Source organism: Salvelinus namaycush, chromosome 6 (genome assembly GCF_016432855.1).
Source record: "Salvelinus namaycush isolate Seneca chromosome 6, SaNama_1.0, whole genome shotgun sequence".
Lineage (NCBI taxonomy): Eukaryota > Metazoa > Chordata > Actinopteri > Salmoniformes > Salmonidae > Salvelinus > Salvelinus namaycush.
In genome coordinates, this window is record NC_052312.1 from 21274968 (window position 1) to 21298423 (window position 23456).

The 23456-nt window shown below is 43.3% G+C and overlaps 2 protein-coding genes across 5 annotated transcripts in view; one reads left to right on the forward strand and one right to left on the reverse strand.

Annotated features, from left to right (window-relative positions):
• LOC120049771 (calpain-1 catalytic subunit-like) overlaps positions 1–3311 on the forward strand; it is a 33369-nt gene extending 30058 nt beyond the window's left edge. For all 4 annotated transcript variants that reach the window (XM_038996180.1, XM_038996177.1, XM_038996178.1 and 1 more), the window contains 2 exons: positions 1571–1629; positions 2139–3311. In XM_038996180.1, the coding sequence (XP_038852108.1) occupies positions 1571–1629; positions 2139–2165 (86 nt within the window). In that variant the 3' untranslated portion in view covers positions 2166–3311. The remainder of the gene's footprint in view (positions 1–1570; positions 1630–2138) is intronic.
• Positions 3312–3853: 542 nt separating this feature from the next.
• LOC120049772 (purine nucleoside phosphorylase-like) lies at positions 3854–16729 on the reverse strand. The gene is made up of 6 exons (XM_038996181.1): positions 16425–16729; positions 14982–15151; positions 14514–14617; positions 6780–6955; positions 4889–5079; positions 3854–4698 (listed from the first exon to the last, which is right to left on the reverse strand). The coding sequence occupies exons 1-6, from the start codon at positions 16445–16447 to the stop codon at positions 4481–4483; spliced, it is 882 nt and encodes a 293-aa protein (XP_038852109.1). The 5' UTR covers positions 16448–16729; the 3' UTR covers positions 3854–4480.
• Positions 16730–23456: the final 6727 nt, after the last annotated feature.

Here is a 23456-nt window from a genome sequence, read left to right on the forward strand (position 1 = left end):
TTTGTCTGTGATGTGTACGCTGAGGAACTTAAAACTTTCCACCTTCTCCACTCCACTACTGTCCCTTCGATGTGGATAGGGGGGGGGTGCTCCCTCTGCTGTTTCCTGAAGTCCACGATCATCTCCTTTGTTTTGTTGACGTTGAGTGAGAGGTTGTTTTCCTTACACCACACTCCGAGTGCCCTCACTTCCTCCCTGTAGGCTGTCTCATCATTGTTGGTAATCAAGCCCACTACTGTTGTGTCATCTGCAAACTTGATGATTGAGTTGGAGGCATGTATGGCCGGCTACGCAGTCGTGGGTGAACATGAAGTACAGGACGGGGCTGGGCACCCACCCTGGTGGGGCCCCAGTGTTGAGGGTCAATGAAGTAGAGATGTTGTTTCCTACCTTCACCACCTGGGAGCAGCCCGTCAGAAAGTCCAGGACCCAATTGCACAGGGCGGGGTTGAGACCCAGGGCCTCCAGCTTGATGATGAGCTGCTTGACGATGGTACTATGATGTTGAATGGTGAGCTGTAGTCAATGAACAGCATTCTTACATAGGTATTCCTCTTCTCCAGATGGGATAGGGCAGTGTGCAGTGTGATGGCGATTTCATCGTCTGTGGACCTATTAGGGCGGTATGCAAACTGAAGTGAGTCTAGGGTGGCTGGTATGGTGGAGATGATATGATTCTTGACCAGTCTCTCAAAGCACTTCATGATGACAGAAGTGAGTGCTACGGGGTGCTACTAGTCATTTAGTTATTCCTGTACCCTTCTTGGGTACAGGAACAATGGTGGCCATCTTGAAGCATGTGGGGACAGCAGACTGGGATAGGGAGCGATTGAATATGTCCGTAAATACACCAGCCAGCTGATCTGCGCATGCTCTGAGGACGCGGCTAGGTATGCCGCCTGGGCCAGTAGTCTTGAGAGGGTAAACACGTTTAAATGTTTTACTCATGTCGGCCACGGAGAAGGAGAGGGGGGGGGGGTGCAGTCCTTGTTATCAGGCCACGACGGTGGCACTGTATTATCCGGGAAAAGCGGGAAAAGAAGGTGTTTAGTTTGTCTGGAAGCGTGACGTCAGTGGCCGTGACGTGGCTGGTTTTCTTTTTGTAGTCCGTGAGACTACGTCTTGTGTCTGAGCCGTTGAATTGCGACTCCACTTTGTCCCTGTACCGGCATTTCACTTGTTTGATTGCCTTGCAGAGGGAATAACTTCACTGTTTATATTCGGCCATATTCCCAGACCTCTTTCCATGGTTAAATGCGGTGGTTCGGTCCTTCAATTTTGCGCGAATGCCGCCATCCATCCACAGTTTCTGGTTAGGGTAGGTTTTAATAGTCACAGTGGGTACAACATCTCCAATGCACTTCCTTATAAACTCACTCACCGAGTCAGCGTATAGATCGACGTTATCCATCATCCATACGATGTCCTGTATAAGGTATATTTTACACTGATGTTTCAGATTGGCCAATGATGTATGATCTTGAGCCCAAATGTTCAGAATAGTGAATGTCATATTCATATGGGTGCTTTACATTTTTAACTGACTTTCGTAACACTTCTGTACCTACAGAAACCTTCAAGACGATGGACACAGATTCTGATGGAGTCATAGAACTCAACTTCTTCCAGGTCCATATCTATCTCTCATCTGTTACGTTTTGTTGTTGTTCAGTTGATCGGAGTATAAGAGTGTTGTCTCAGTCAAAGCTAGCCTACACAGTTGAAAGGGGTTGCTTGTTATGTGATTCTTATGTCACTATTCATTATGAGCAAAGTTCTGATGACGTAAAAGTCAAATCAAATCATATCAAATTTTATTTGTCACATGTACCGAATACAACAGGTGTAGCACCTTACAGTGAAATGCTTACTTACGAGCCCCTAACCAACAATGCAGTTAAAAAAAATACAGATAAGAATAAGAAATAAAAGTAACAAATAATTAAAGAGCAGCAGTAAAATAACAATAGCGAGACTATATACAGGGGGGTACCGGTACAGAGTCAATGTGCGGGGGCACCGGTTAGTTGAGGTAATATGTACATGTAGGTAGAGTTATTAAAGTGACTATGTGCTCTCTCCCCCTCTGTACTCTCGCTGCATCTCTCTCTACCTCTCCCCCTCCTCTCTGTCTACAGTGGATCACCCTGACCATGTTTGCCTAAAGATGATGGACTCACTGATGTTATTGCACCAGACTACACTAATGTAATTTCAGAAGTGCCTTTCTCTGGCTCTTCCTCTCTGCACTGCAGAGATCCATGGATTAAAAAAAAAACTTGAGTAATGTTTACAACATTTAATATGGGGATCATGTGCCAAAGCATTGCCTGTGACCTTAGAAACAGAGGGAGACAACTCTACTCACATGGCGCCACAACATAGAGGAAGACGGCAGGGAATTTTGATGCGGCCTCCTATTGGATAGGAAGGAAACTTCCTAAAGTTTTTGTTTTACATCTTGTGCCAATTTTCACAATTGCCTTGTCATATTTTCAACGTTCCTTTTGGAAGCCATTTTGGGGCCTGTGTTTCAGGAATAGGCAATGGGGGTGTTGGTATGGAGTTTGGGTCAAAATGATTTTCTCTGCTGAGAAAGAAGGCAAAGTGCTGTTGTAATTTGGAAGTACATCATCATCCTTAGAGGATCGAATCACCGGCATGACATTTTTTTTTAGAAGTCGTATATGTCAGTACTTTTCAGTGGGAAAAACCCCACAATATCCTTGTAATGCCGCATACTCAAAACTTGATATCCTCATTTTTAATGGATGCCAAAGACACTTCAAGGATATCCCAGCTTTTTATTTGTTTTATTGTTCCAAGGGGAACATGAAACTACCCAGTGGACACAGACGTCAATTCAACGTTGATTCAACTTAATTTCATTGAAACAACATTGATTCAACCAGTGCGTGCCCAGTGGCTATTTTATTTTTAGTATTTGTGATGTATGTTATAAGCGATGACTGATTTTTGATTGGAATAGCAGGCATCAACCTGATCGCATGTAATGTCAGATGTATTCATGGATGGAGGAAGGTAAAGTACAGTTGGAGACATTTTGCCAAATAGACTGAGGGAACCAGAAACAGTATGACACTCTTATTGCCATGACAGTCAATTCTATAGTTGCCATTTTTCTGTGTAGATTGACAATAAAATGTCTTATATGCATTATGCAATCACGACTGTTGTTTACAGTGCACACTCTGTAATTGTGTTATGCTCTTTCTTATTATGGAATTATGTACCTTCTCCATTTCTATCTATACAAAACTTCAATAAACTTTTCCGGGAACACAATTATATTCATGTGGATATGTCATCATTTGGGTTTTGAGCAAAGCTAACATATTTTCTAAAGATCAATATCAGACTCATGGAATGTGTCCCATTGTAAATATATAAACCCATGAAGAATACTCAAGTTTCTTCCTCAAACTTTTCGGGAACTTGTGTGAATTATAAGTGAGTATTAGAGGGGAAAAAGGCGAAGCGAGAGGATTTACTCCGCCCAAAATTTGTCTGTGTGAGATAAATAGACCCAAGTGGGGATTTTTGTATGGAGGTCCATGAGAGTGTGTCGATTTACATTAAGCGTATTTGATCGAATAGAAGTTTCATAATGTTTCAGCTGTTACAAATGTACTGATGTAAGTGGTGGCATTCAGGCAACTTTGAGAAAAACTACTGTTGTTCACATGCGTATATGCCCTCTCATTGGCTAGAATGGTCCCACCTGATCTCACCTCCTCCCGCCTGCCTTCCATCTTTGAGGACATTTATTTCCATTGTTATCTTGTCACTATAATAGACGATCTTTGGTATCATTAACCAATAAATCCTCCAATCACAGGAATAAATATAAACTTTAGTAAGCACATTCATATTAAAAAAAAACAAGAGCAGAAATAATACTTTACGTCAACAGCTAATGTACATTATAGACGGGATACATACGTTAAAAGACATGTACAGCAGATTCATAGCTTTCTCATTGTTAAGTTAAATCAAGACATTTACACATGCAGCTCAATATTAAGTAAACATTATCAACTTATAATAGACAATAATAATAATGATAACATTTTTTGAGACAGCCTGTAGAGTCTCTCATGACAGGAATGTACACCTTCGTCTTGAAAATGGGAAGAATGTTTTAAAAAGAGGGACTGTGAGGGTGAGAGGTCAGCCAGTAAGTGACTGTTCCACACAGCTCTCAGATCAGGCAATGTTGTGTCAAAAGCAGGTCATTGGGTTTCATAACTTCAAGGCGGTCGGTTTCTACTGATCCAGAGCCAGTTTTACCATAGAAATTGAATTCCTAGAATGGGTTTTGCACCTCAGACCAAGGCAATTTCACTTACACTTCATTGGTACACTCAAAATGGCCGCCAGTCCACCCATTGTCTTAAATGGGATTCCCATTGTAGGAACTCTATTTCGATGAGTTTGGTGGTTGGTTCCATTCGTTCATTTAGGCGTTGGTGTTGTTGTATTCCATGCGGGTGACCATGGTAGAGACCAGTTTCTCCAGCTGGATGGCGCGGTGCTGGCCTGTCTCCAGGACTTCCTCATGGTTGGCCTTCTCCTCACTGTCGTAGTCCATCACAGCCTTGTTGGTAATCAGGGATAGGGCGAACACACGCATGCCACAGTGACGCGCCGCGATCACCTCGTGAGCCGTGCTCATGCCTGAGAGAGAGGGAGAGAAAGAATGTTAGACCAGTGCAGACATAGGGAAAATACGTTTGATAACCGCATCAGTTATGTTTCCTCAATATAAGAGAAGATTTTGAGTTCAATATGTCAAATGCAATGAACGGAGGATTGCGACGATCTTGTGGTTAAAACTAGGGGAAGGCACGGTGGAGATGAGACTTACCGACAGCGTCAGCTCCCAGTTTGTGCAGCATGCGACACTCCGCGATGGTCTCGAACGAGGGCCCGCCCAGGACGCAGTATACGCCCTCACGCAGGAAGTCACCGTAGCCTAGTTCCTGTCCCACATCCACAGCCAGCTGCTGCAGCTCTCTGTCGTACGCGTCAGACATACAGGGGAACCGCACACCGAACCTAGGAAAGTGAGAGAGGGAGGGAGGAAGGGAGAGATGGTTACACCTCAATGCCACAAAACTAGAGATGCACGGTATATAGGTAAGCATATTGGAATGGGCCGAAATTAGCTAAAAATGCCAACATTGGAATGTTTAGTTTAACGCCGATGTGCAAAACCGATGTCAAAGCTGACGTGCATACCTATATAACGTAGGTAGATGAGGTAATGACGCCACGAAAAATACAGCGCTACACGTGCAACACAGCATTCCTAACCTAGCCCACAATGTCTGCTGTGTGGATCTATTTTGGTGTTTCAAAGGAAGATAACAAAAAGGCCATATGCAATGTTTACGCTGCTATTATTTCCCGAGGAGGGGAGAAAGTGAAATCTTTCAATACCACAAACCTAATTACTCATTTGAAAGTGCATCATCCCCCAGACGTTCAGCGACTACTTAGGAAAAAAGCAGAATAAAAACAAGGTGCACACTTCCAACAACTAAACAAGTTCAAGTCGAGCAGTCATTTGAAAGAGTAAGAACATTTCAGCGAGACAACTCAAAGATGAAATCCATTAACGCCAAGATAATGGGTTTCATTGCCCTTGACAGTCAACCGTTCTCTGTCGTGGATGATGTTGGCTTTCGCCGACTGGTCAAGCACCTCGAGACCCGGTACACACTACCAAGTAGCCACTATTTTTCAGATGTTGCCCTACCGGAGTTACACAGTATTGTTGAAACGCACCTCCATGAGCTACTTGCTATGGGCGTCACTGCTATTAGCTTCACGACTGACATTTGGACGAGCGATGTCAGACCCATGAGCATGCTGAGTCTGACAGCACAGTCGGTCAACGAGGATTTCGTACTGAGCAAAGCAGTATTGCATACTCAAGAATGTCCTGGTTCTCATACCTTGTTGTCATTTCAATGGCATTTGAGAACATGTTTGAAACATGAACACACTCCTAGCTCCATTCGAACAACTGACTCGAGAAATAAGCTAATCAACTACGTCTGCAGCAGACGTGATGTCTTGGCATTGAAATGCCCGCTCAACAAAACTGCAGACAGACCGTGGGGTTAAAACTTGAAAAAGTACTCTACTAGAGGCTGTGATGAAGCGATTAGGTGGCATTTTCTCTGAGCCTCTTTACTGTGTCGCCACCATGCTCGATGCTAGGTACAAGGACCGCTACTTCGATGCAGACAAGAAACAGGGTTTACGTGAAATGTTACAGACACAGCTGGACAAGATGGAAACGGACACAGCGACAGTGCGCACTGAGGAAGAGAGGCCACAGATAAACAGAGCTGAAACTTCACTGCTTGACATGTATGATGAAATCCTGGTTGAGAATGAAACGACTGAACAAATGAACCACGAAACAGCACAGCAGGTAAGTGAAAGAAATAGGTTTTGATTATGTTTTACTGGTAATGGGGACATACGTAAATGCCAACAAAATAACTTTTTGGTTAGTGTATGTGTGTGTGTTTCAACTATTTAACTGTACTAGAATGCTTATAAGGCCACTAAAAATGTTAAATATCGGTTATCGGTATCGGGTGTTTTGGCAAGGAAAATATCGGATCAGTATCGGCCAAAAATGTCATATCAGTGCATCCCTACACATAACTATTGTCAGTGTAAAGAAGTTCAACAAAATTCTCTCTGTCACGCACACACACAGACACACTTGCCAAGCCTACCTGTCGTCGTTTGCTCCAGCAAGTGGGTTGTTGCCAGCAAAGCCGGGCATGTTGATGTGGTCTTTCATGATCATGATGTCTCCCACTTTGAAGTCCTGGTTGAGACCGCCAGCAGCGTTGGTCAGGATCACCGTCTCTACACCCAGCAAGCTGAAGATACGCATAGGCAGGGTGATCTGGAACACGCATACATTCCCAGTCAAAAGTTTGGACACACCTACTCATTCAAGGGTTTTTCATTATTTGGAATCATGTAGTAACCAAAAAAAAAAGTGTTAAACAAATCAAAATATATTTTATATTTTAGACTCTTCAAACTAGCCACCCTTGCACACTCTTGGCATTCTCTCAACTAGCTTCACCTGGAATGCTTTTCCAACAGTCTTGAAGGAGTTCCCACATATGCTGAGCACTTGTTGGATGCTTTTTCTTCACTCTGCGGTTCAACTCATCCCAAATCATCTCAATTGGGTTGAGGTCGGGTGATTGTGGAGGCCAGGTCATCTGATGCAGCACTCCATCACTCTCCTTCTTGGTCAAATAGCCCTTACACATCCTGGAGGTGTGTTGTGTGATTGTCCTGTTGAAAAACAAATGATAGTGCATACCAGATGGGATGGCGTATCACTGCAGAATGCTGTTGTAGCAATGCTGGTTAAGTGTGCCATGAATTCTAAAAAAAAATCACTGACAGTGTCACCAGTAAAGCATCCCCCCACCATCACACCTCCACCTCCATGCTTCACGGTGGGAACTACGCATGCGGAGATAATTTTACATTTACATTTAAGTCATTTAGCAGACGCTCTTATCCAGAGCGACTTACAAGTACATACATTCATACTTTTTTTTGTACTGGCCCCCCGTGGGAATCGAACCCACAACCCTGGCGTTGCAAGCGCCATGCTCTACCAACTGAGCCACACGGGGATAATCCGTTCACCTACTCTGCGTCTCACAAAGACAGATTTCCACCGGTCTAATGTCCATTGCTCGTGTTTCTTGGCCCAAGCAAGTCTCTACTTCCTATTGGTGTCCTTCAGTAGTGGTTTCTTTGTACTAATTCGACCATGAAGGCCTGATTCACGCAGTCTCCTCTGAACAGTTGATGTTGAGATGTGAGATGTTACTTGAACTCTGAAGCATTTATTTGGGCTGCAATTTCTGAGGCTGGTAACTCTAATGAACTTATCCTCTGCAGCAGAGGCAAGTCTGGGTCTTCCTTTCCTGTGGCAGCCCTCATGAGAGCCAGTCTCATTATAGCGCTTGATGGTTTTTACGATTGCACTTGAAGAAACTTTCAAAATTCTTGAACTTTTCCGCATTGACTGACCTTCATGTCTTAAAGTAATGATATACTATCGTTCCTCTTTGTTTATTTGAGCTGTCCTTGCCATAAAATAGACTTGGTCTCATACCAAATAGGACTATCTTCTGTACACCACCCCTACTTTGTCACAACACAACTGATTGGCTCAAACGCAATAAGATAAAGAAATTCCACAAATGTACTTTTAACAAGGCACACCTCTTAATTGAAATGCATTCCAGGTGACTACCTCATGAAGCTGATAGACAGAATGCCAAGAGTGTGCAAACTTGTCATCAAGGCAAAGGGTGGCTACTATGAAGTATCTCAAATATAACATATTTTGATTTGTTTAACAATTTTTTGGTTACTACATGATTCCATATGTGTTATTTCATAGTTTTGATGTCTTCACTATTATTCTACAATGTAGAAAATATTAAAAATAAAGAAAAACCGTTGAATGAGTAGGTGTGTCTAAACTTTTGACTGGTTCTGTACATGGTCAACATATCACAAATATACTGGTATTACACATTACAATATACAGCTAAAATGTGGATATTCTAATATAGGCTAGTTCAGTGGTTCCCAAAGTTTTTATAGTCCCGTACCCCTTCAAACATTCAACCTTCAGCTGTGTACCCCCTCTAGCACCAGGGTCAGCGCACTCTCAAATTTTGTTTTTTGCCATCATTGTAAGCCTGCCACACACTATAAGATACATTTATTAAACATAAGAATGAGTTTGAGTTTGTCACTTCCCACGAGCCGGGTTGTGACAATGAGCTCTTATAGGACCAGGGTGTCACGACTTCTGCCGAAGTCGTTGCCTCTCCTTGTTCGGGCGGTGCTCGGCGGTCGACGTCACCGGTCTTCTAGCCATCATCGATCCATTTTTCATTTTTCCATTGGTTTTGTCTTGTCTTCCCACACACCTGTTTTCAATCCCATCCATTACCTCTTGTGTATTTAACCCTCTGTTTCCCCTCATGTCTTTGTCAGAGATTGTTTTATGTCAGTGTTGTTTCTTGCTGTATAGGTGCGCGACGGGTCCTCGTACCCATGTTTATTTTATGTATGTACATTTTCGTGTTTGGAGCATGTTAAGTGGACATATATTAAAAGACTCCATTTACACTCCGTTTGACTCTCCTGCGCCTGACTTCCCTGCCACCTATACACACAACTCTGACACAGGGCACAAATAATAATCTACAATAATTTTGCTCTTTATTTAGCCATCTTACATATAAAACTTCATTTGTTAATCGAAAATGTTGAATAATTTACCACAGGTTAATGAGAAGGGTGTGCATGAAAGGATGCAATGTTGGGTTGTATTGGAGAGAGTCTCAGTCTTAAATAATTTTCCACACACAGTCTGTGCCTGTATTTAGTTTTCATGCTAGTGAGGGTCGAGAATCCACTCTCACATAGGTACGTGGTTGCAAAGGGCATCAGTGTCTTAACAGCACAATTTGCCAAGGCAAGAAACTCGGAGCGCAGCCCAATCCAGAAATCTGGCAGTGGCTTCTGATTAAATTTAATCTTCACAGAACCGCTTGTTGCAATTTCGATGAGGCTCTCTTGTTCAGATATCGGTAAGTGGACTGGAGGCAGGGCATGAAAGGGATAATGAATCCAGTTGTTTGTGTCATCCGTTTCGGGAAAGTACCTGCATAATTGCTATATCACATTTGACGTTGTCCGTAAGCTTGATTTCATTTCAACACAAAAAAATCATACGATGATGGAAAGACCTGTGTGTTGTCCTTGTTAATGCAGACAGAAAAGAGCTCCAACTTCTTAATCATAGCCTCAATTTTGTCCCACACATTGAATATAGTTGAGGAGAGTCCCTGTAATCCTAGACTCTGATCATTCAGGTGAGAAAAAACATCACCCAGATCGGCTAGTGTTGTGAGAAACTCCTCATCATGCAAGCGGTCAGACAAGTGAAAATTATGGTCAGTAAAGAAAACTTTAAAGCTCGTCTCTCAATTTAAAAAAACATGTCGATACTTTGCCCCTTGATAACCAGCGCACTTCTGTATGTTGTAAAAGCGTTACATGGTCTCTGCCCATATCTTTGCACAATGCAGAAACTACACAAGAGTTCAGGGGCCATGCTTTAACAAAGTTAACCATTTTCACTGTAGTGTCCAAAACGTCTTTCAAGCTGTCAGGCATCACCTTGGCAGCAAGAGCCTCTCGTGGATTCTGCAGTGTACCCAAGTAGCGCCGGGATCAACTACTTGCACTACTACCACTCCACTATGTCTTCCTGTCATGGCTTTTGCGCCATCAGTACAGATACCAACACATCTTGACTACCAATGTCCATTTGATGTCACAAAGCTGTCCAGTACTTTAAAAATATCCACTCATGTTGTCCCGGTTTCCAGTGGTTTGCAGAAGAGGATGTCTTCCTTAATTAACCCCCCATAAACATAACAGATATCAAATCAAACTTTATTTGTCACATGCACCGATTACAACAAGTGTATACCTTACCATGAAATGCTTACTTACATGCCCTTAACCAACAGTGCAGTTCAAGAAGAGTTAAGAAAATATTTACCAAATTAAGATAAAAAGTAAACAATAACATAACAATAACAAGGCTATATACAGGGGGTACAGGTACCGAGTCAGTTTGCGGCGGTACAGATTAGAGGTCATTTGTACATGTAGGTAGGGGTGAAGTGACTATGCATAGATAATAAACAGCGAGTAGCAGCAGTGTACAAAATGTAATAGTCAGGTGGCCATTTGATGAATTGTTCTACAGTCTTATGGCTTGAGGGTAGAAGCTTTTACTGAGCCTTTTTGGTCCTAGACTTACCGCTTGCCGTGCGGTAGCAGAGAAAACAGTCTATGACCTGGGTGACTGGAGTCTCTGACGATTTTATGGGTTTTCCTCTGACACCGCCTATTATATAGATCCTGTATTGCAGGAAGCTTGGCCCCAGCGATGTACTGGGCCGTACCCACTACTCTCTGTAGCGCCTTACGGTCAGATGACGAGCAGTTGCCATACCAGGCGGTGATGCAACCGGTCAGGATGCTCTCGATGGTGCAGCTGTAGAACTTTTTGAGGATCTGGGGACCCATGCTAAATCTTTTCAGTCTCCTGAGGGGGAAAAGGTTTTGTCGTGCCCTCTTCATGAATGTCTTGGTATGTTTGGACCATGATAGATCGTTGGTGATGTGGACACCAAGGAACTTGAAACTCTCGACCCACTCCACTACAGCCCTGTTGAAGTTAATAGGGGCCTGTTCAGCCCGCCTTTTCCTGTAGTCCACAATCAGCTCCTTTGTCTTGCTCACATTGAGGGAGAGGTTGTTGTCCTGGCACCACACTGCCAGTTCTCTGACCTCCTCCCTATAGACTGTCTCATCATTGTCGGTGATCAGGCCTACCACTGTTGTGTCGTCAGAAAACTTCATGATGATGTTGGAGTCGTGTTTGGTCACGCAGTTGTGGGTGAACAGGGAGTTCACTCACGACACCAGGCGGTGTCATAGGAATGCCCTAAAATTGTCAAAGACTCCAGCCACCCTAGTCATAGACTGTTCTTTCTGATACCGCACGGCAAGCGGTACTGGAGCGCCAAGTCTAGGTCCAAGAGGCTCCTAAATAGCTTCTAACCCCAAGCCATAAGACTCCTGAACAGCTAATCAAATGGCTACCCAGACTACTTGCATTGCCCCCCCCCCCCCCCCCCCCCCCCGGAACGCTGCTGCTACTCTCTGTTATTCTCTATGCATAGTCACTTTAATAACTCTACCTACATGTACATATAACCTCAATTACCTCGACACCGGTGCCCCAGCACATTGACACTGTACCGGTACCCCCCGGTATATAGCCCCGCTATTGTTATTTAATGCTGCTCTTTAATTATTTGTTATTCTTATATATAACTTTTTTTGTTGGTATTTTCTTAAAACTGCATTGTTGGTTAAGTGCTTGTAAGTAAGCATTTCACTGTAAGGTCTACTACACCTGTTGTATTCGGTGCATGTGACAAATAAAATTTGATTTCATTTGACTAAGTACACACCCCTGAGGGGCCCCAGTGTTGAGGATCAGCGTGGCAGGCGTGTTGTTGCCTACCCTTACCACCTGGGGGCGGCCCGTCAGGAAGTCCAGGATCCAGTTGCAGAGAGAGGTGTTAAAACCCAGGGTCCTAAGCTTAGTGATGAGCTTCGTGGGCACTATGGTGTTGAACGCTGAGCTGTAGTCAATGAACAGAATTCTCACGTAGGTGTTCCTTTTGTCCAGGTGGGAAAGGGCAGTGTGGAGTGCAATAGAGATTGCATCATCTGTGGATCTGTTGGGGCGGTATGCAAATTGGAGTGGGTCTAGGGTATCCGGGAGGATGCTGTTGATGTGAGCCATGACCAGCCTTTCAAAGTACTTCATGGCTACCGGCGTGAGTGCTACGGGGCGGTAATCATTTAGGCAGGTTACCTTCCCTTCATTTGGCACAGGGACTATGGTGGTCTGCTTGAAACCTGTAGGTATTACAGACTCAGTCAGGGAGAGGTTGAAAATGTCAGTGAAGACACTTGCCAGTTGGTCCGCGCATGCTTTGAGTACACGTACTGGTAATCCATCTGGCCCCGTGGCTTTGTGAATGTTGACCTGTTTAAAGGTCTTGCTCACATCGGCTACCGAGAGTGTTATTACACAGTCATCCAGAACAGCTGGTGTTCTCGTGCATGATTCAGTGTTGCTTGCCTCGAAGCGAGCATAAAAGGCATTTAGCTTGTCTGGTAGGCTCGCGTCACTGGACAGCTCGCGTCTGGGTTTTCCTTTCTAGTCCGTAATAGTTTTCAAGCCCTGCCACATCCGACGAGTGCTAGAGCCGCTGTTGTAGGATTCAATCTTAAACCTGTATTGATGCTTTGCTTGTTTGATGGTTCGTCTGAGGGCATAGCGGGATTTCTTATAGGCATCCAGATTAGTGTCCTGCTCCTTGAAAGCATCAGCTCTAACCTTTAGCTCGATGAGGATTTTGCCTGTAATCCATGGCTTCTGGTTGGGATATGTACGTACGGTCACTGTGGGGCGATGTCGTCAATGCACTAATAGATGAAGCCGATGACTCCTCAATGCCATTGGATGAATCCCGGAACATATTCCAGTCTGTGCTAGCAAAACAGTCCTGTAGAGTAGCATCTGCATCATCTGACCACTTCCGTATTGAGTGAGTCACTGCTGGTACTTCCTGCTTTAGTTTTTGCTTGTAAGCAGGAATCTGGAGAATAGAGTTATGGTCAGATTTGCCAAATGGAGGGCGGAGGAGAGCTTTGTATGCATCTCTGTGTGTGGAGTAAAGGTGGTCTAGAGTTTTTTTCCCTCCGGTTGCACAAGTGACATGCTGGTAAAAATGTGGTAAAACTGATTTAAGTTTGCCTGCATTAAAGTCCCGGGCCACTAGGAGCGCGGCTTCTGGAGCTGTGCCAGGCCTGCCACGTCTGTTGACTCATCCAGCTGTAAAGAATATAATTCACTGGCTTGTATGCGAAAGTAATACAAGCCAGTGTTGTTTCAAAACATCTCCTGCCATGTCACTGATGCGTCGTGAAACAGTGTTGTTTGATGAAGGCATTGTCTGTATAGTTTTTTGGGCCTTTTCCCCCAGCATTGTCCCAGCCATATCCACGGCAGCAGGAAGAATTAAGTCCTCCACAATAGTATGGGGCTTGCCTGTCCTAGCCACTCTGTAGCTCACCATATAAGACACTTCTAGCCCCTTCTTATTAATGGTATCTGTTGCTTTTATACATGTCCTATTACTCAAAAGTCGTCTTTATTTTCACTCCAAAAACTCCTGTGGCTTATTTTTCAAATGGCCATGTTTCGTTTCTAAATGTCTGCGCAAGAGTGAAGGTTTCCCGCGAGAGAGTAACGGTTAATGTGATTGGATGTTAATTATTTGACTAGGCTACCTGTATTTGCCATTGTGTTGTTATTTCGCTGAACACTAGATGGTTTAATTTTATTTTTGGCAGTGAAATGAGGCTACTCAGGCAAGAAAAAAAACTCACCCAAATCTATAGCCCCGTTGGAAAATGTAAATGTACTGTTTAAAAATGTGAAGAAAAAAAAATATATACTGTATATATATATATATTTGACGTACCCCCGAAAGCATTGTGCGTACCCCAGTTTGGGAATACCTGGGCTAGTTGATTTAATACTATGTGTTTTTATTCTCTTTACTTCTATGTACTGTATATTTAATATTTTACCTGTATATTTGACTGACTCATCTTAACAACAAAATTGCCCTGTAATTAAGGCATAATAATGAATCCATCTTCTCTACCTATCATTTAAAGTAATGCAGAAGAGCACCATATGTCTGAATCCTACAGTAGCCACATGGTATGTTGGTAGACAGACATACCTTCTGAATGGCGTATCCCTCGTACAGGTGGAAGCGTCCCTGCATGCACACGCATGGCCTTCCCTTCAGCGTGCCAAACACCAAGCGTCCAGCATGGCCGTGCACTGTAACACACAACAACCAATTAGAATGCACTTGACGACGCACAGCAACCAATCAGAAAACATCTTATAGAACCACACTAAGAAGAAAAGGTGATTTCCATGTAGAACCCTTTTCGACCCAAAAAGGGTTCTATTTGGAACCAAAAAGGGTTCTCATATGGAGACAGCCAAATAACTCTTTTGGAACCCTTTTTTTTCTAAGAGTGCAGCTGTTTTTCATAGGCTATAATCTGAGTCCAGAATTCTCCCTGGTTAGGTAACATGGCCAACGTAGGCCCCATATACCTTGCCCTATACATCTGCAATGCAGATTCACCAAATAAGAAAATAAGTAGACAGATAGATATACACTACTACTACATACCTGTGCTCTGGGGGAAGTTGGGGATGTCCTTGTAGTTGAAGGCCACTTGGTCTTTCAGCATGTCAGCCAGTCCTCCCATTCCTGAACCACACACGATGCCAACCACGGGGCGAACGGAGGTCTGGGCCAACAGCCAGTCTGCTGTGGCCTTGCAGTCCTCGTAGCTGTACCTGAAACACACAGAAATAAGAGAGCCATACGTTAGAATATAATTTACTTATACTAATACTTTATAATAAAACAAAATGGATGTCATGGTCAATGCGATCACGACACATAGCTGATGTGCCACGGGGTGTTTCAGAGTGTCTATGGGAAGTTGAAGTGTGTGTGTCCTTATTAAACAGATGTTTTCTGAGCAATAATCTTAAGTCTGTGTGTTCATGAGTGTGAGCCTCCATAGTGTCGAATCTCCCAAGGACACAAACACAGACACACACACACACATTCCATCAGAGTCACACTGGAGTCATTCTTCTCCTCTGCCTTTCACAAAGGTCAACACACACACACGGCCCATAGTTTTAGCCTATTATAACACCCTATATCAAGCCTATATCAGTGTGTTATGTTATCTTATCTGAGTATCAACTTTGACCTTAAACACACACCCATTTCTAAGAACCATCGTATTATGAAAACAAGTCCATATGGTGTTATTGTACACTCTGGGCTTCATCATATAGCCTGACCATAACCATGAATCTGAGCCCACCTCATATATGAGGCTATTGCCTACGTAGCCTCTCTCAAGTGAAGTTGCATTACTAAATTGTCAAACACCTGCTTACAGAATAACTGTGAATAAAAGTTTAAGGTACACACATTATTTAATCAAATATTATGCTACAATATATAAGAGTAAATTGAGTGAATTGACTATTATGCTTTTCTGAACAATTTATTAGAGCCTACAGTAGGTTTTCTTTTTATTTATTTATTTATTTTCAGAAACGATGTTAGCCAATAGGCGCGCAACCCTTTACTATTGAGATTCCCACATCTGTCTTGTATAATAAAAAATCCTGTTCGGCAGCCAAGGTCCTGCTATTCAGCGTATATAGAGTTTTTTTGAACGGGAGGATTTTTTTTTTCTTATTCGATAATATGATTTAAACTATCATTTAATTCCAATGAAAATATCAAACTCTTATCTGCTGCCCCAATCGCATGTGAATCGTCCGATCCACACAAATCCATTTCTGGTGTTATCTAAAATTACACACACTACTATGTCCCCCACTTGCACAGTTGACCATGTGTGATAGGCCTACAGTAGCACCACATTGAATAAAAGTTGCGGATGAGTACTGTTAGTAAATACAATGATAGAACGATGCAATTCCCTATTAGGCTACGCACTTGCCTGCATAACAATGTGAGAAGCGCGTCCAGAACATGAAAGGAATTAATGAAATTTAGCTAATAGTCTATGCTACTCACCCGGTGCTTGAGTCTGGAAACATGCTGAAGTAATGTAATGTGCCTTGAATCCTCTCAAAAGCAACGATTTATCAATTGGCTTAATGTAAGTAACTGCAGCAGATAGACTTGACTGGCGGCAAAACGTCAAGGAAAACCTTAAAAATGTAGACTTAAAATAAATACCTTAAAGTGATAGGCCTATTTATAATAATGTTATATCGTTTAAACGGTCAAAATCTTCAGTTGAAAACCGTTGAGCTGTTTAGTAGTCTTTCAGTTAACTGTTAAAATGCCTAGGCGCTCGTGTCGCTGATCATTGTTCAGTCAGCGGCGTAATTATAGACCGAGCCCCTCTCTGTTATCCCTCCCCCTGAGTGACGCAAATAGATCCACAGGTTTGGATTGGTCTGCACAGCACACCTCCTTAAACAACGCGATTTTGGACAGAAATAATGCACTGTGACTGGTGGAAATTAGTCATACATCAGTTTGAGTTTATTCTAGGGCAAATCCCGAGACGCCTCTTCAGAATGGTCAACACATCAGAAGCTTCAAATAAATATTTAACGATAATAGGGTGTAGCCTAGGGCCTAGGCTACTGATTGTACCACACTTATTTCATATGAACCATCTGCTGTTGATCATTTGAAAAAGCACAAGTTTAAAAAACGTATCTTGCTTATTTTTCAGCATTTGATGTTTTGACAAGATTTAATATGATGATGGGGATTCACATAAGGAAGTGACTCAACAGCCTGGACATGAATGATGCTATTGTTTTGAATATCACGCGTGACTCGATATACTTCTCTCATCACAACCCACCGATGATTATTGCATTATTTGGGTTATAGGCACCGACAGACTCAAAGAAAACACATGGAGGCATGCGCAAAACCCATGTAAATATTATATGTTGCAACCTGAACTTTGGCAGAAATTAGCAAAGACAGAGAAAAGTAGCTCAGTACTTTTTAAATCTTTGGATCTACCAGTTCTTCCAAATATAAGAAAGAAGCTCTAAAACGAGTGAAATGGTCCTGGTGTGATGGACATCACATCCCTCTTTCCTCCATTTTTTGTGTAGGCTACCACCTTGAACATAGTGTAAGAGCAATAAACATAGTTATTTGACACTTGACACTTGAGATAGTGTGCCTGATAGTAAGATTATATAACTTCCTTATAGGCGGCAGGTAGCCTAGCGTTTAGAGCGTTGGGCCCGTAACCGAAAGGTTGCTGGATCGAACCCCTGAGCTGACAAAGTAAAAATATGTCGTTCTGCCCCTGAAACAGATGCATCTTGTTTCCATTGGTCATCCTTGAGACGTTTCTACGACTTGATTAGAGTCCACCTGTGTTAAATTCAATTGATTTTATATGAATTGGAAAGGCACACACCTGTCTATAAAAGGTCACACAGTTGACAGTGCATGTCAGAGCAAAAACCAAGCCATGAGGTCGAAGGAATTGTTCGTAGAGCTCCGAGACAGGATTGTATCGAGGCACAGATCTGGGGAAGAGTACCAAAACATTTCTGCAGCATTGAAAGGTCCCCAAGAACACAGCGGCCCCCATCATTCTTCAATGGAAGAAGTTTGGAACTACCAAGACTGTTCCTAGAGCTGTCCGACTGGCCACACTGAGCAATCGGAAGGAGAAGGGTCTTGGTCAGGGAGGTGACCAAGAACCCGATGGTCACACTGACAGAAATCTAGAGTTCCTCTGTGGATATGGGAGAACCTGCCAGAAGGACAACAATCTCTGCAGCACTCCACCAATCAGGCCTTTATGGTAGAGTGACCAGACGGAAGCCACTCCTCAGTAAAAGGCACATGACAGCCTGCTTGGAGTTTGCCAAAAGGCACCTAAAGACTCTCAGACCATGAGAAACAAGATTCTCTGGTCTGATGAAACCAAGATTGAACTCTTGAATGCCAAGCGTCACGTCTGGAGGAAACCTGGCACCATCCCTACGATGAAGCATGGCAGTGTCAGCATCATGCTGTGGAGATGTTGAGAGATCCTTGATGAAAACCTGCTCCAGAGCATCCAGGACCTCAGACTGGGGCGACAGGACAACGGGACAACAACCCTAAGCACACAGCCAAGACAATGCAGGAGTGGCTTCGGGACAAGTCTCTGAATGTCCTTGAGTGGTCCAGCCAGAGCCCGGACTTGAACCCGAATTAAACATCTCTGGAGAGACCTGAAAATAGCTGTTCAGCGACACTCCCATCCAACCTGACAGAGCATGAGAGGATCTGCAGAGAAGAATGGGAGTAACTCCCCAAATACAGGTGTGCCAAGCTTGTAGGGCCATACCCAAGAAGACTCGAGGCTGTAATCGCTGCCAAAGGTCTTTCAACAAACTACTTAGTTAAGGGTCTGAACATTTATGTAAATGTGATATTTCCATTTTTTCTTATTTTATACATTTGCAAAAATTTGCAAAAATTTCTGAACACTTTCTAAAGGCCCTGTATAACCCCTTTACACCCTTTGATAAGAAGCTGCACGTTATCAATAGATGGGAAGGTAATTTAGTGAGTTATAAATAACACATTCTTATTGTTTTTTATTTACTTATGACACACTGTTACATGTTCCTGGCTCCACTATAGTCAACATGAAGGATGACAATGACCTACTAAGTCTAAAAGTAAAAGAATGGAATTAGGAAATATATAAATATTCGTTTGAATAATGTCAGAGTGGCATTGACTAAAATACAGTAGAATAGAATACATTATATATATATGAGATGAGTAAAGCATTATGTAAACATTATTTAAACATTTATTAAAGTGACTAGTGTTCAATTATTAAAGTGTCCAGTGATTCCAAGTCTATGTATATAGGGCAGAAGCCTCTAAGGTGCAGGGTTGTGTAACAGGGTGGAAACCGGCTAGTGATGGCTATTTAACAGTCTGATGGCCTTGAGATAGAAGCTGTTTTTCAGTCTCTCGGTCCCAGCTTTGATGCACCTTTACTGACCTCGCCTTCTGGATGATTGCGGGGCGAACAGGCCGTGGCTTCGGGTGGTTGATGTCCTTAATGATTGTTTTTGGCCTTCCTGTGACATCGGGTGCTGTAGGTGTCCTGGAGGGCAGGTTGTTTGCGCCCGGTGATGTGTTGGGCAGACTGCACCACCCTCTGGAGAGCCCTGCGGTTGCGGGTGGTGCAGTTGCCGTACCAGGCGGTGATACAGCCCGACAGGATGCTCTCAATTGTGCATCTGTAAAAGTTTGTGAGGGTTTTAGGGGCAAGCCACATTTCTTCAGCCTCCTTAGGATGAAGAGGCGCTGTTGCGTCAATGTGGAAAGGGGCGAGCTCCCTCTACTGTTTCCTGAAGTCCACAATCAGCTTCTTTGTTTTGTTGATGTTGAGTGAGAGGATATTTTCCTGGCACCACTCTCCCAGTGCCCTCACCTCCTCCCTGTAGGCTGTCTTGTCATTGTTGGTAATCAGGCCTACTACTGTTGTGTAGTCTGTAAACTTGATGATTGAGTTGGAGGCGTGTGTGGCCAAGCAGTCATGGGTGAACAGGGAGTACAGGAGGGGGCTGTGCACATACCCTTGTGGGGCCCCTGTGTTGAGGATCAGCAAAGTGGAGGTCTTGTTTCCTACATTCACCACCTGGGGGCGGTGCGTCAGGAAGTCCAGGACCTAGTTGCACAGGGCAGGGTTCAGACCTAGTGCCCCAAGCTTAATGATGAGCTTGGAGGGTACTATGGTGTTGAGTGCCGAGCTATAGTCAATGAACAGTTTTCTTACAAAGTTATTCCTCTAGTCCAGATGGGAAAGGGCAGTGTGATGGCGATGGCATCGTCTGTGGATCTTTTGGGGCGGTAAGCAAATTGAAGTGGCTCTAGGGTGTCAGGTAATGTAGAAGGGATATGATACTTTTTTAGCCTCTCAAAGCAGTTCATGATGACAGAAGTGAGTGCTATGGGGCGATAGTTACTTAGTTCAGTTACCTTTGCTTTCTTGGATACAGGAACAATGGTGGACATCTTGAAGCAAGTGGGGACAGCAGCCTGGGATAGGGAGAGATTGAATATGTCCGTAAACACTCCAGCCAGCTGGTCTGCGCATGCTCTGAGGATGCGGCTAGGGATGCCCCCCTTGCGAGGGTTAACACGCTTCAATGTCTTACTCACGTCAGCCACGGAGAAGGAGAGCCCACAGTCCTTGGTAGCGAGTCGGGGGCGAAGAAGGTGTTTAACTCGTCTGGGAGCAAGACATTGGTGTCCGCGACATGGCTAGTTTTCCCTTTGTTGTCCGTGATTGTCTGTGGGCCATGCCACATACGTCTCATGTCTGAGCCGTTGAATTGTGACTCCACTTGGTCTCTGTACTGACATTTTGCCTGTTTGATTGCCTTACGGAGGGAATAACTACATTGTTTGTATTTGGCCATATTCCTAGTCACCTTGCCATGGTTAAATGCAGTGGTTTGCGCTTTCAGTTTTGCGCAAATGCTCCCATCTATCCACGGTATCTGGTTTGGGTAGGTTTTAATAGTCACAGTGGGTACAACATCTTCTATATACTTCCTGATGAACTCTGTCACTGTATTCGTCAATGTTATTCTCAGAGGCTACCCAGAACATATCCCAGTCTGCGTGATCAAAACAATCTTGAAGCATGGATTCCGATTGGTTAGACCAGCATTGATTAGACCTTAGCAAGGGTACTTCCTATTTGAGTTTCTGCCTATAGGAAGGGAGTAGCAAAATGGAGTCGTGATCAGATTTGCCGAAGGGAGGGTGGGGAAGGGCCTTGTGGGTATTTAGAAAAAGTTGAGTAGCACTGGTTCAAATGTTTTTTCAGTGCGAGTACTACAGTCAATGTGTTGGTAGAACTTCGGTAGCGTTTTCCTCAAATTTGCTTCGTTAAAATCCCAGCATCAATACATGCGGCCTCAGGATATGTGGTTTCCAGTATGCATAAAGTCCAGTGTTGTTCTTTGAGGGCCATTGTGTGACTATAACCGAAGAGAATTCTCTTGGGAGTTAATGCGGTCGGCATTTGATTGTGAGGCATTATAGATTGGGTGAACAAAAGGACTTGAGTTTCTGTATGTTATCACAATCACACCATGAGTAGTTAATCATGAAACATACACCCCCGCCTTTCTTCGTACAGTCAATAACACAATAGAAAAATCTATGTACAGTGTGTGTAAATGTAGTAAGATGTCTCCTGGATGTCCGGACCTATGTCTCCAGACATACTGTACTGATTACCACAGTCATACCCTGGATCTAGTTTTGTTCTGTGGAATAAATATTGTGGATCGAAATGTTTTTCCTCATAATCCTGGACTATCGGGACCACCATCTTGTTACGTTTGTAATCGCAACAAATAATCTGCATAGACCCCAACCAAGGATCATCAATAGCTGTGCTATAAATTCTCGGGACAACCCAAAGATTCCGAGATGCCCTTTCAGACTCCCTCCATCTACCCAAGGATGTTGTTGTACAAAAATTGGTTAGCCATTAACAGAGGATCTAAATTGAACCTTTCATAATACCCTAGATGCAGTCGCACCCCTAAAACAAAAAACCTTTGTCACAAGAAATTTGCTCCCTGGTATACAGAAAATAACCGAGCCCTGAAGCTAGCTTCCAGAAAATTGGAATGGAAATGGGAGAAGAACAATCCAAAATGTATTTTGATACTGTTGCAAAGCTAACTAATAAGCAGCATTCAACAAGAGAGGATGGCTTTCACTTCAGAGGTGATGAATTCATGAACTTCTTTGATGAAAGATCATGATCATTAGGAAGCAAATTACGGACTCCTGCTTGAACCTGCGTATTTCTCCAAAGCTCAGTTGTCCTGAGTCTGCACAGAACTGCCAGGACCTAGGATCAACGGAGACCCTCAAGTTTTTTAATCCTGTATCTCTTGACACATTCATGAAAATAGTCATGGCCTCTAAACCCTCAAGCTGCATACTGGACCCTATTCCAGCTAATCTATTGAAAAAGCTACGTCTTTTGCTTGGCCCTCCTATGTTGAACATAATAAATGGCTCCCTATCCACCGGATGTGTACCAAACTCACTAAAAGTGGCAGTAATAAAGCCTCTCTTGAGAAAGCCAAACATTGACCCTGAAAATTGACCCTAAAAAACTGTTGGCCTATGTCAAATATCCCATTCCTAAAAAAAAAATACCTGTTGCGCATATACTAAATGCTTCAGTCTGGTTTTAGACCCCATCATAGCACGGAGACTGCACTCGTGAATGTGGTAAATTACCTTTTAATGGCGTCAGACCAAGGCTTTGTATGCGTCGTGCTCCTAGACCTTAGTGCTTTTGACTTCATCGATCACCACATTCTTTTGGAGAGATTAGAAACCCAAATCTACACGGACAAGTTCTTGCCTGGTTTAGATCTTATCTGTCGGAAAGATATCAGTTTTTCTCTGTGGATGGTTTGTCCTCTGACAAATCAATTGTACGTTTCGGCATTCCTCAAGGTTCCGTTTTAGGACCACTATTGTTTTCACTATATTCTACCTCTTGGTGATGTCATTGGGAAACACAATGTCAACTTTCGCTGATATGCAGACAACACACAGCTGTACCCTTTGATGAAATATAGTGAAGCCCCAAAACTACCTTCTGTGGAAGCCTGTGTTTCAGACAGAAGGAAGTGGATGGCAGATTTTTTTTAAACTTTTCAACTTCGACAAAACAGAGATGCTAGTTCTAGGTCCCAAGAAACAAAGATATCTGCTGTTGGATCTGACAATTAATCTTGATGGTTGTACAGTCGTTTCAAATACAACTGTGAGGGACCTCGGTACTCTGGACCCTGACGAACATATCAAGAATATTTCAAGGAAAGTTTTTTTCCATCTTCGAAACATTGCACAAATCAGAAACTTTTTGTCCAAAAATGATGCAGAAAAGCTAATCCATGCTTTTGTCACTTCTAGATTAAACTACTGCAATGCTTTCCTCTCCAGCTACCCAGATAAAGCACTAAATAAACTGGAACGAGCTGCAACAAACACTCAAACTGGACA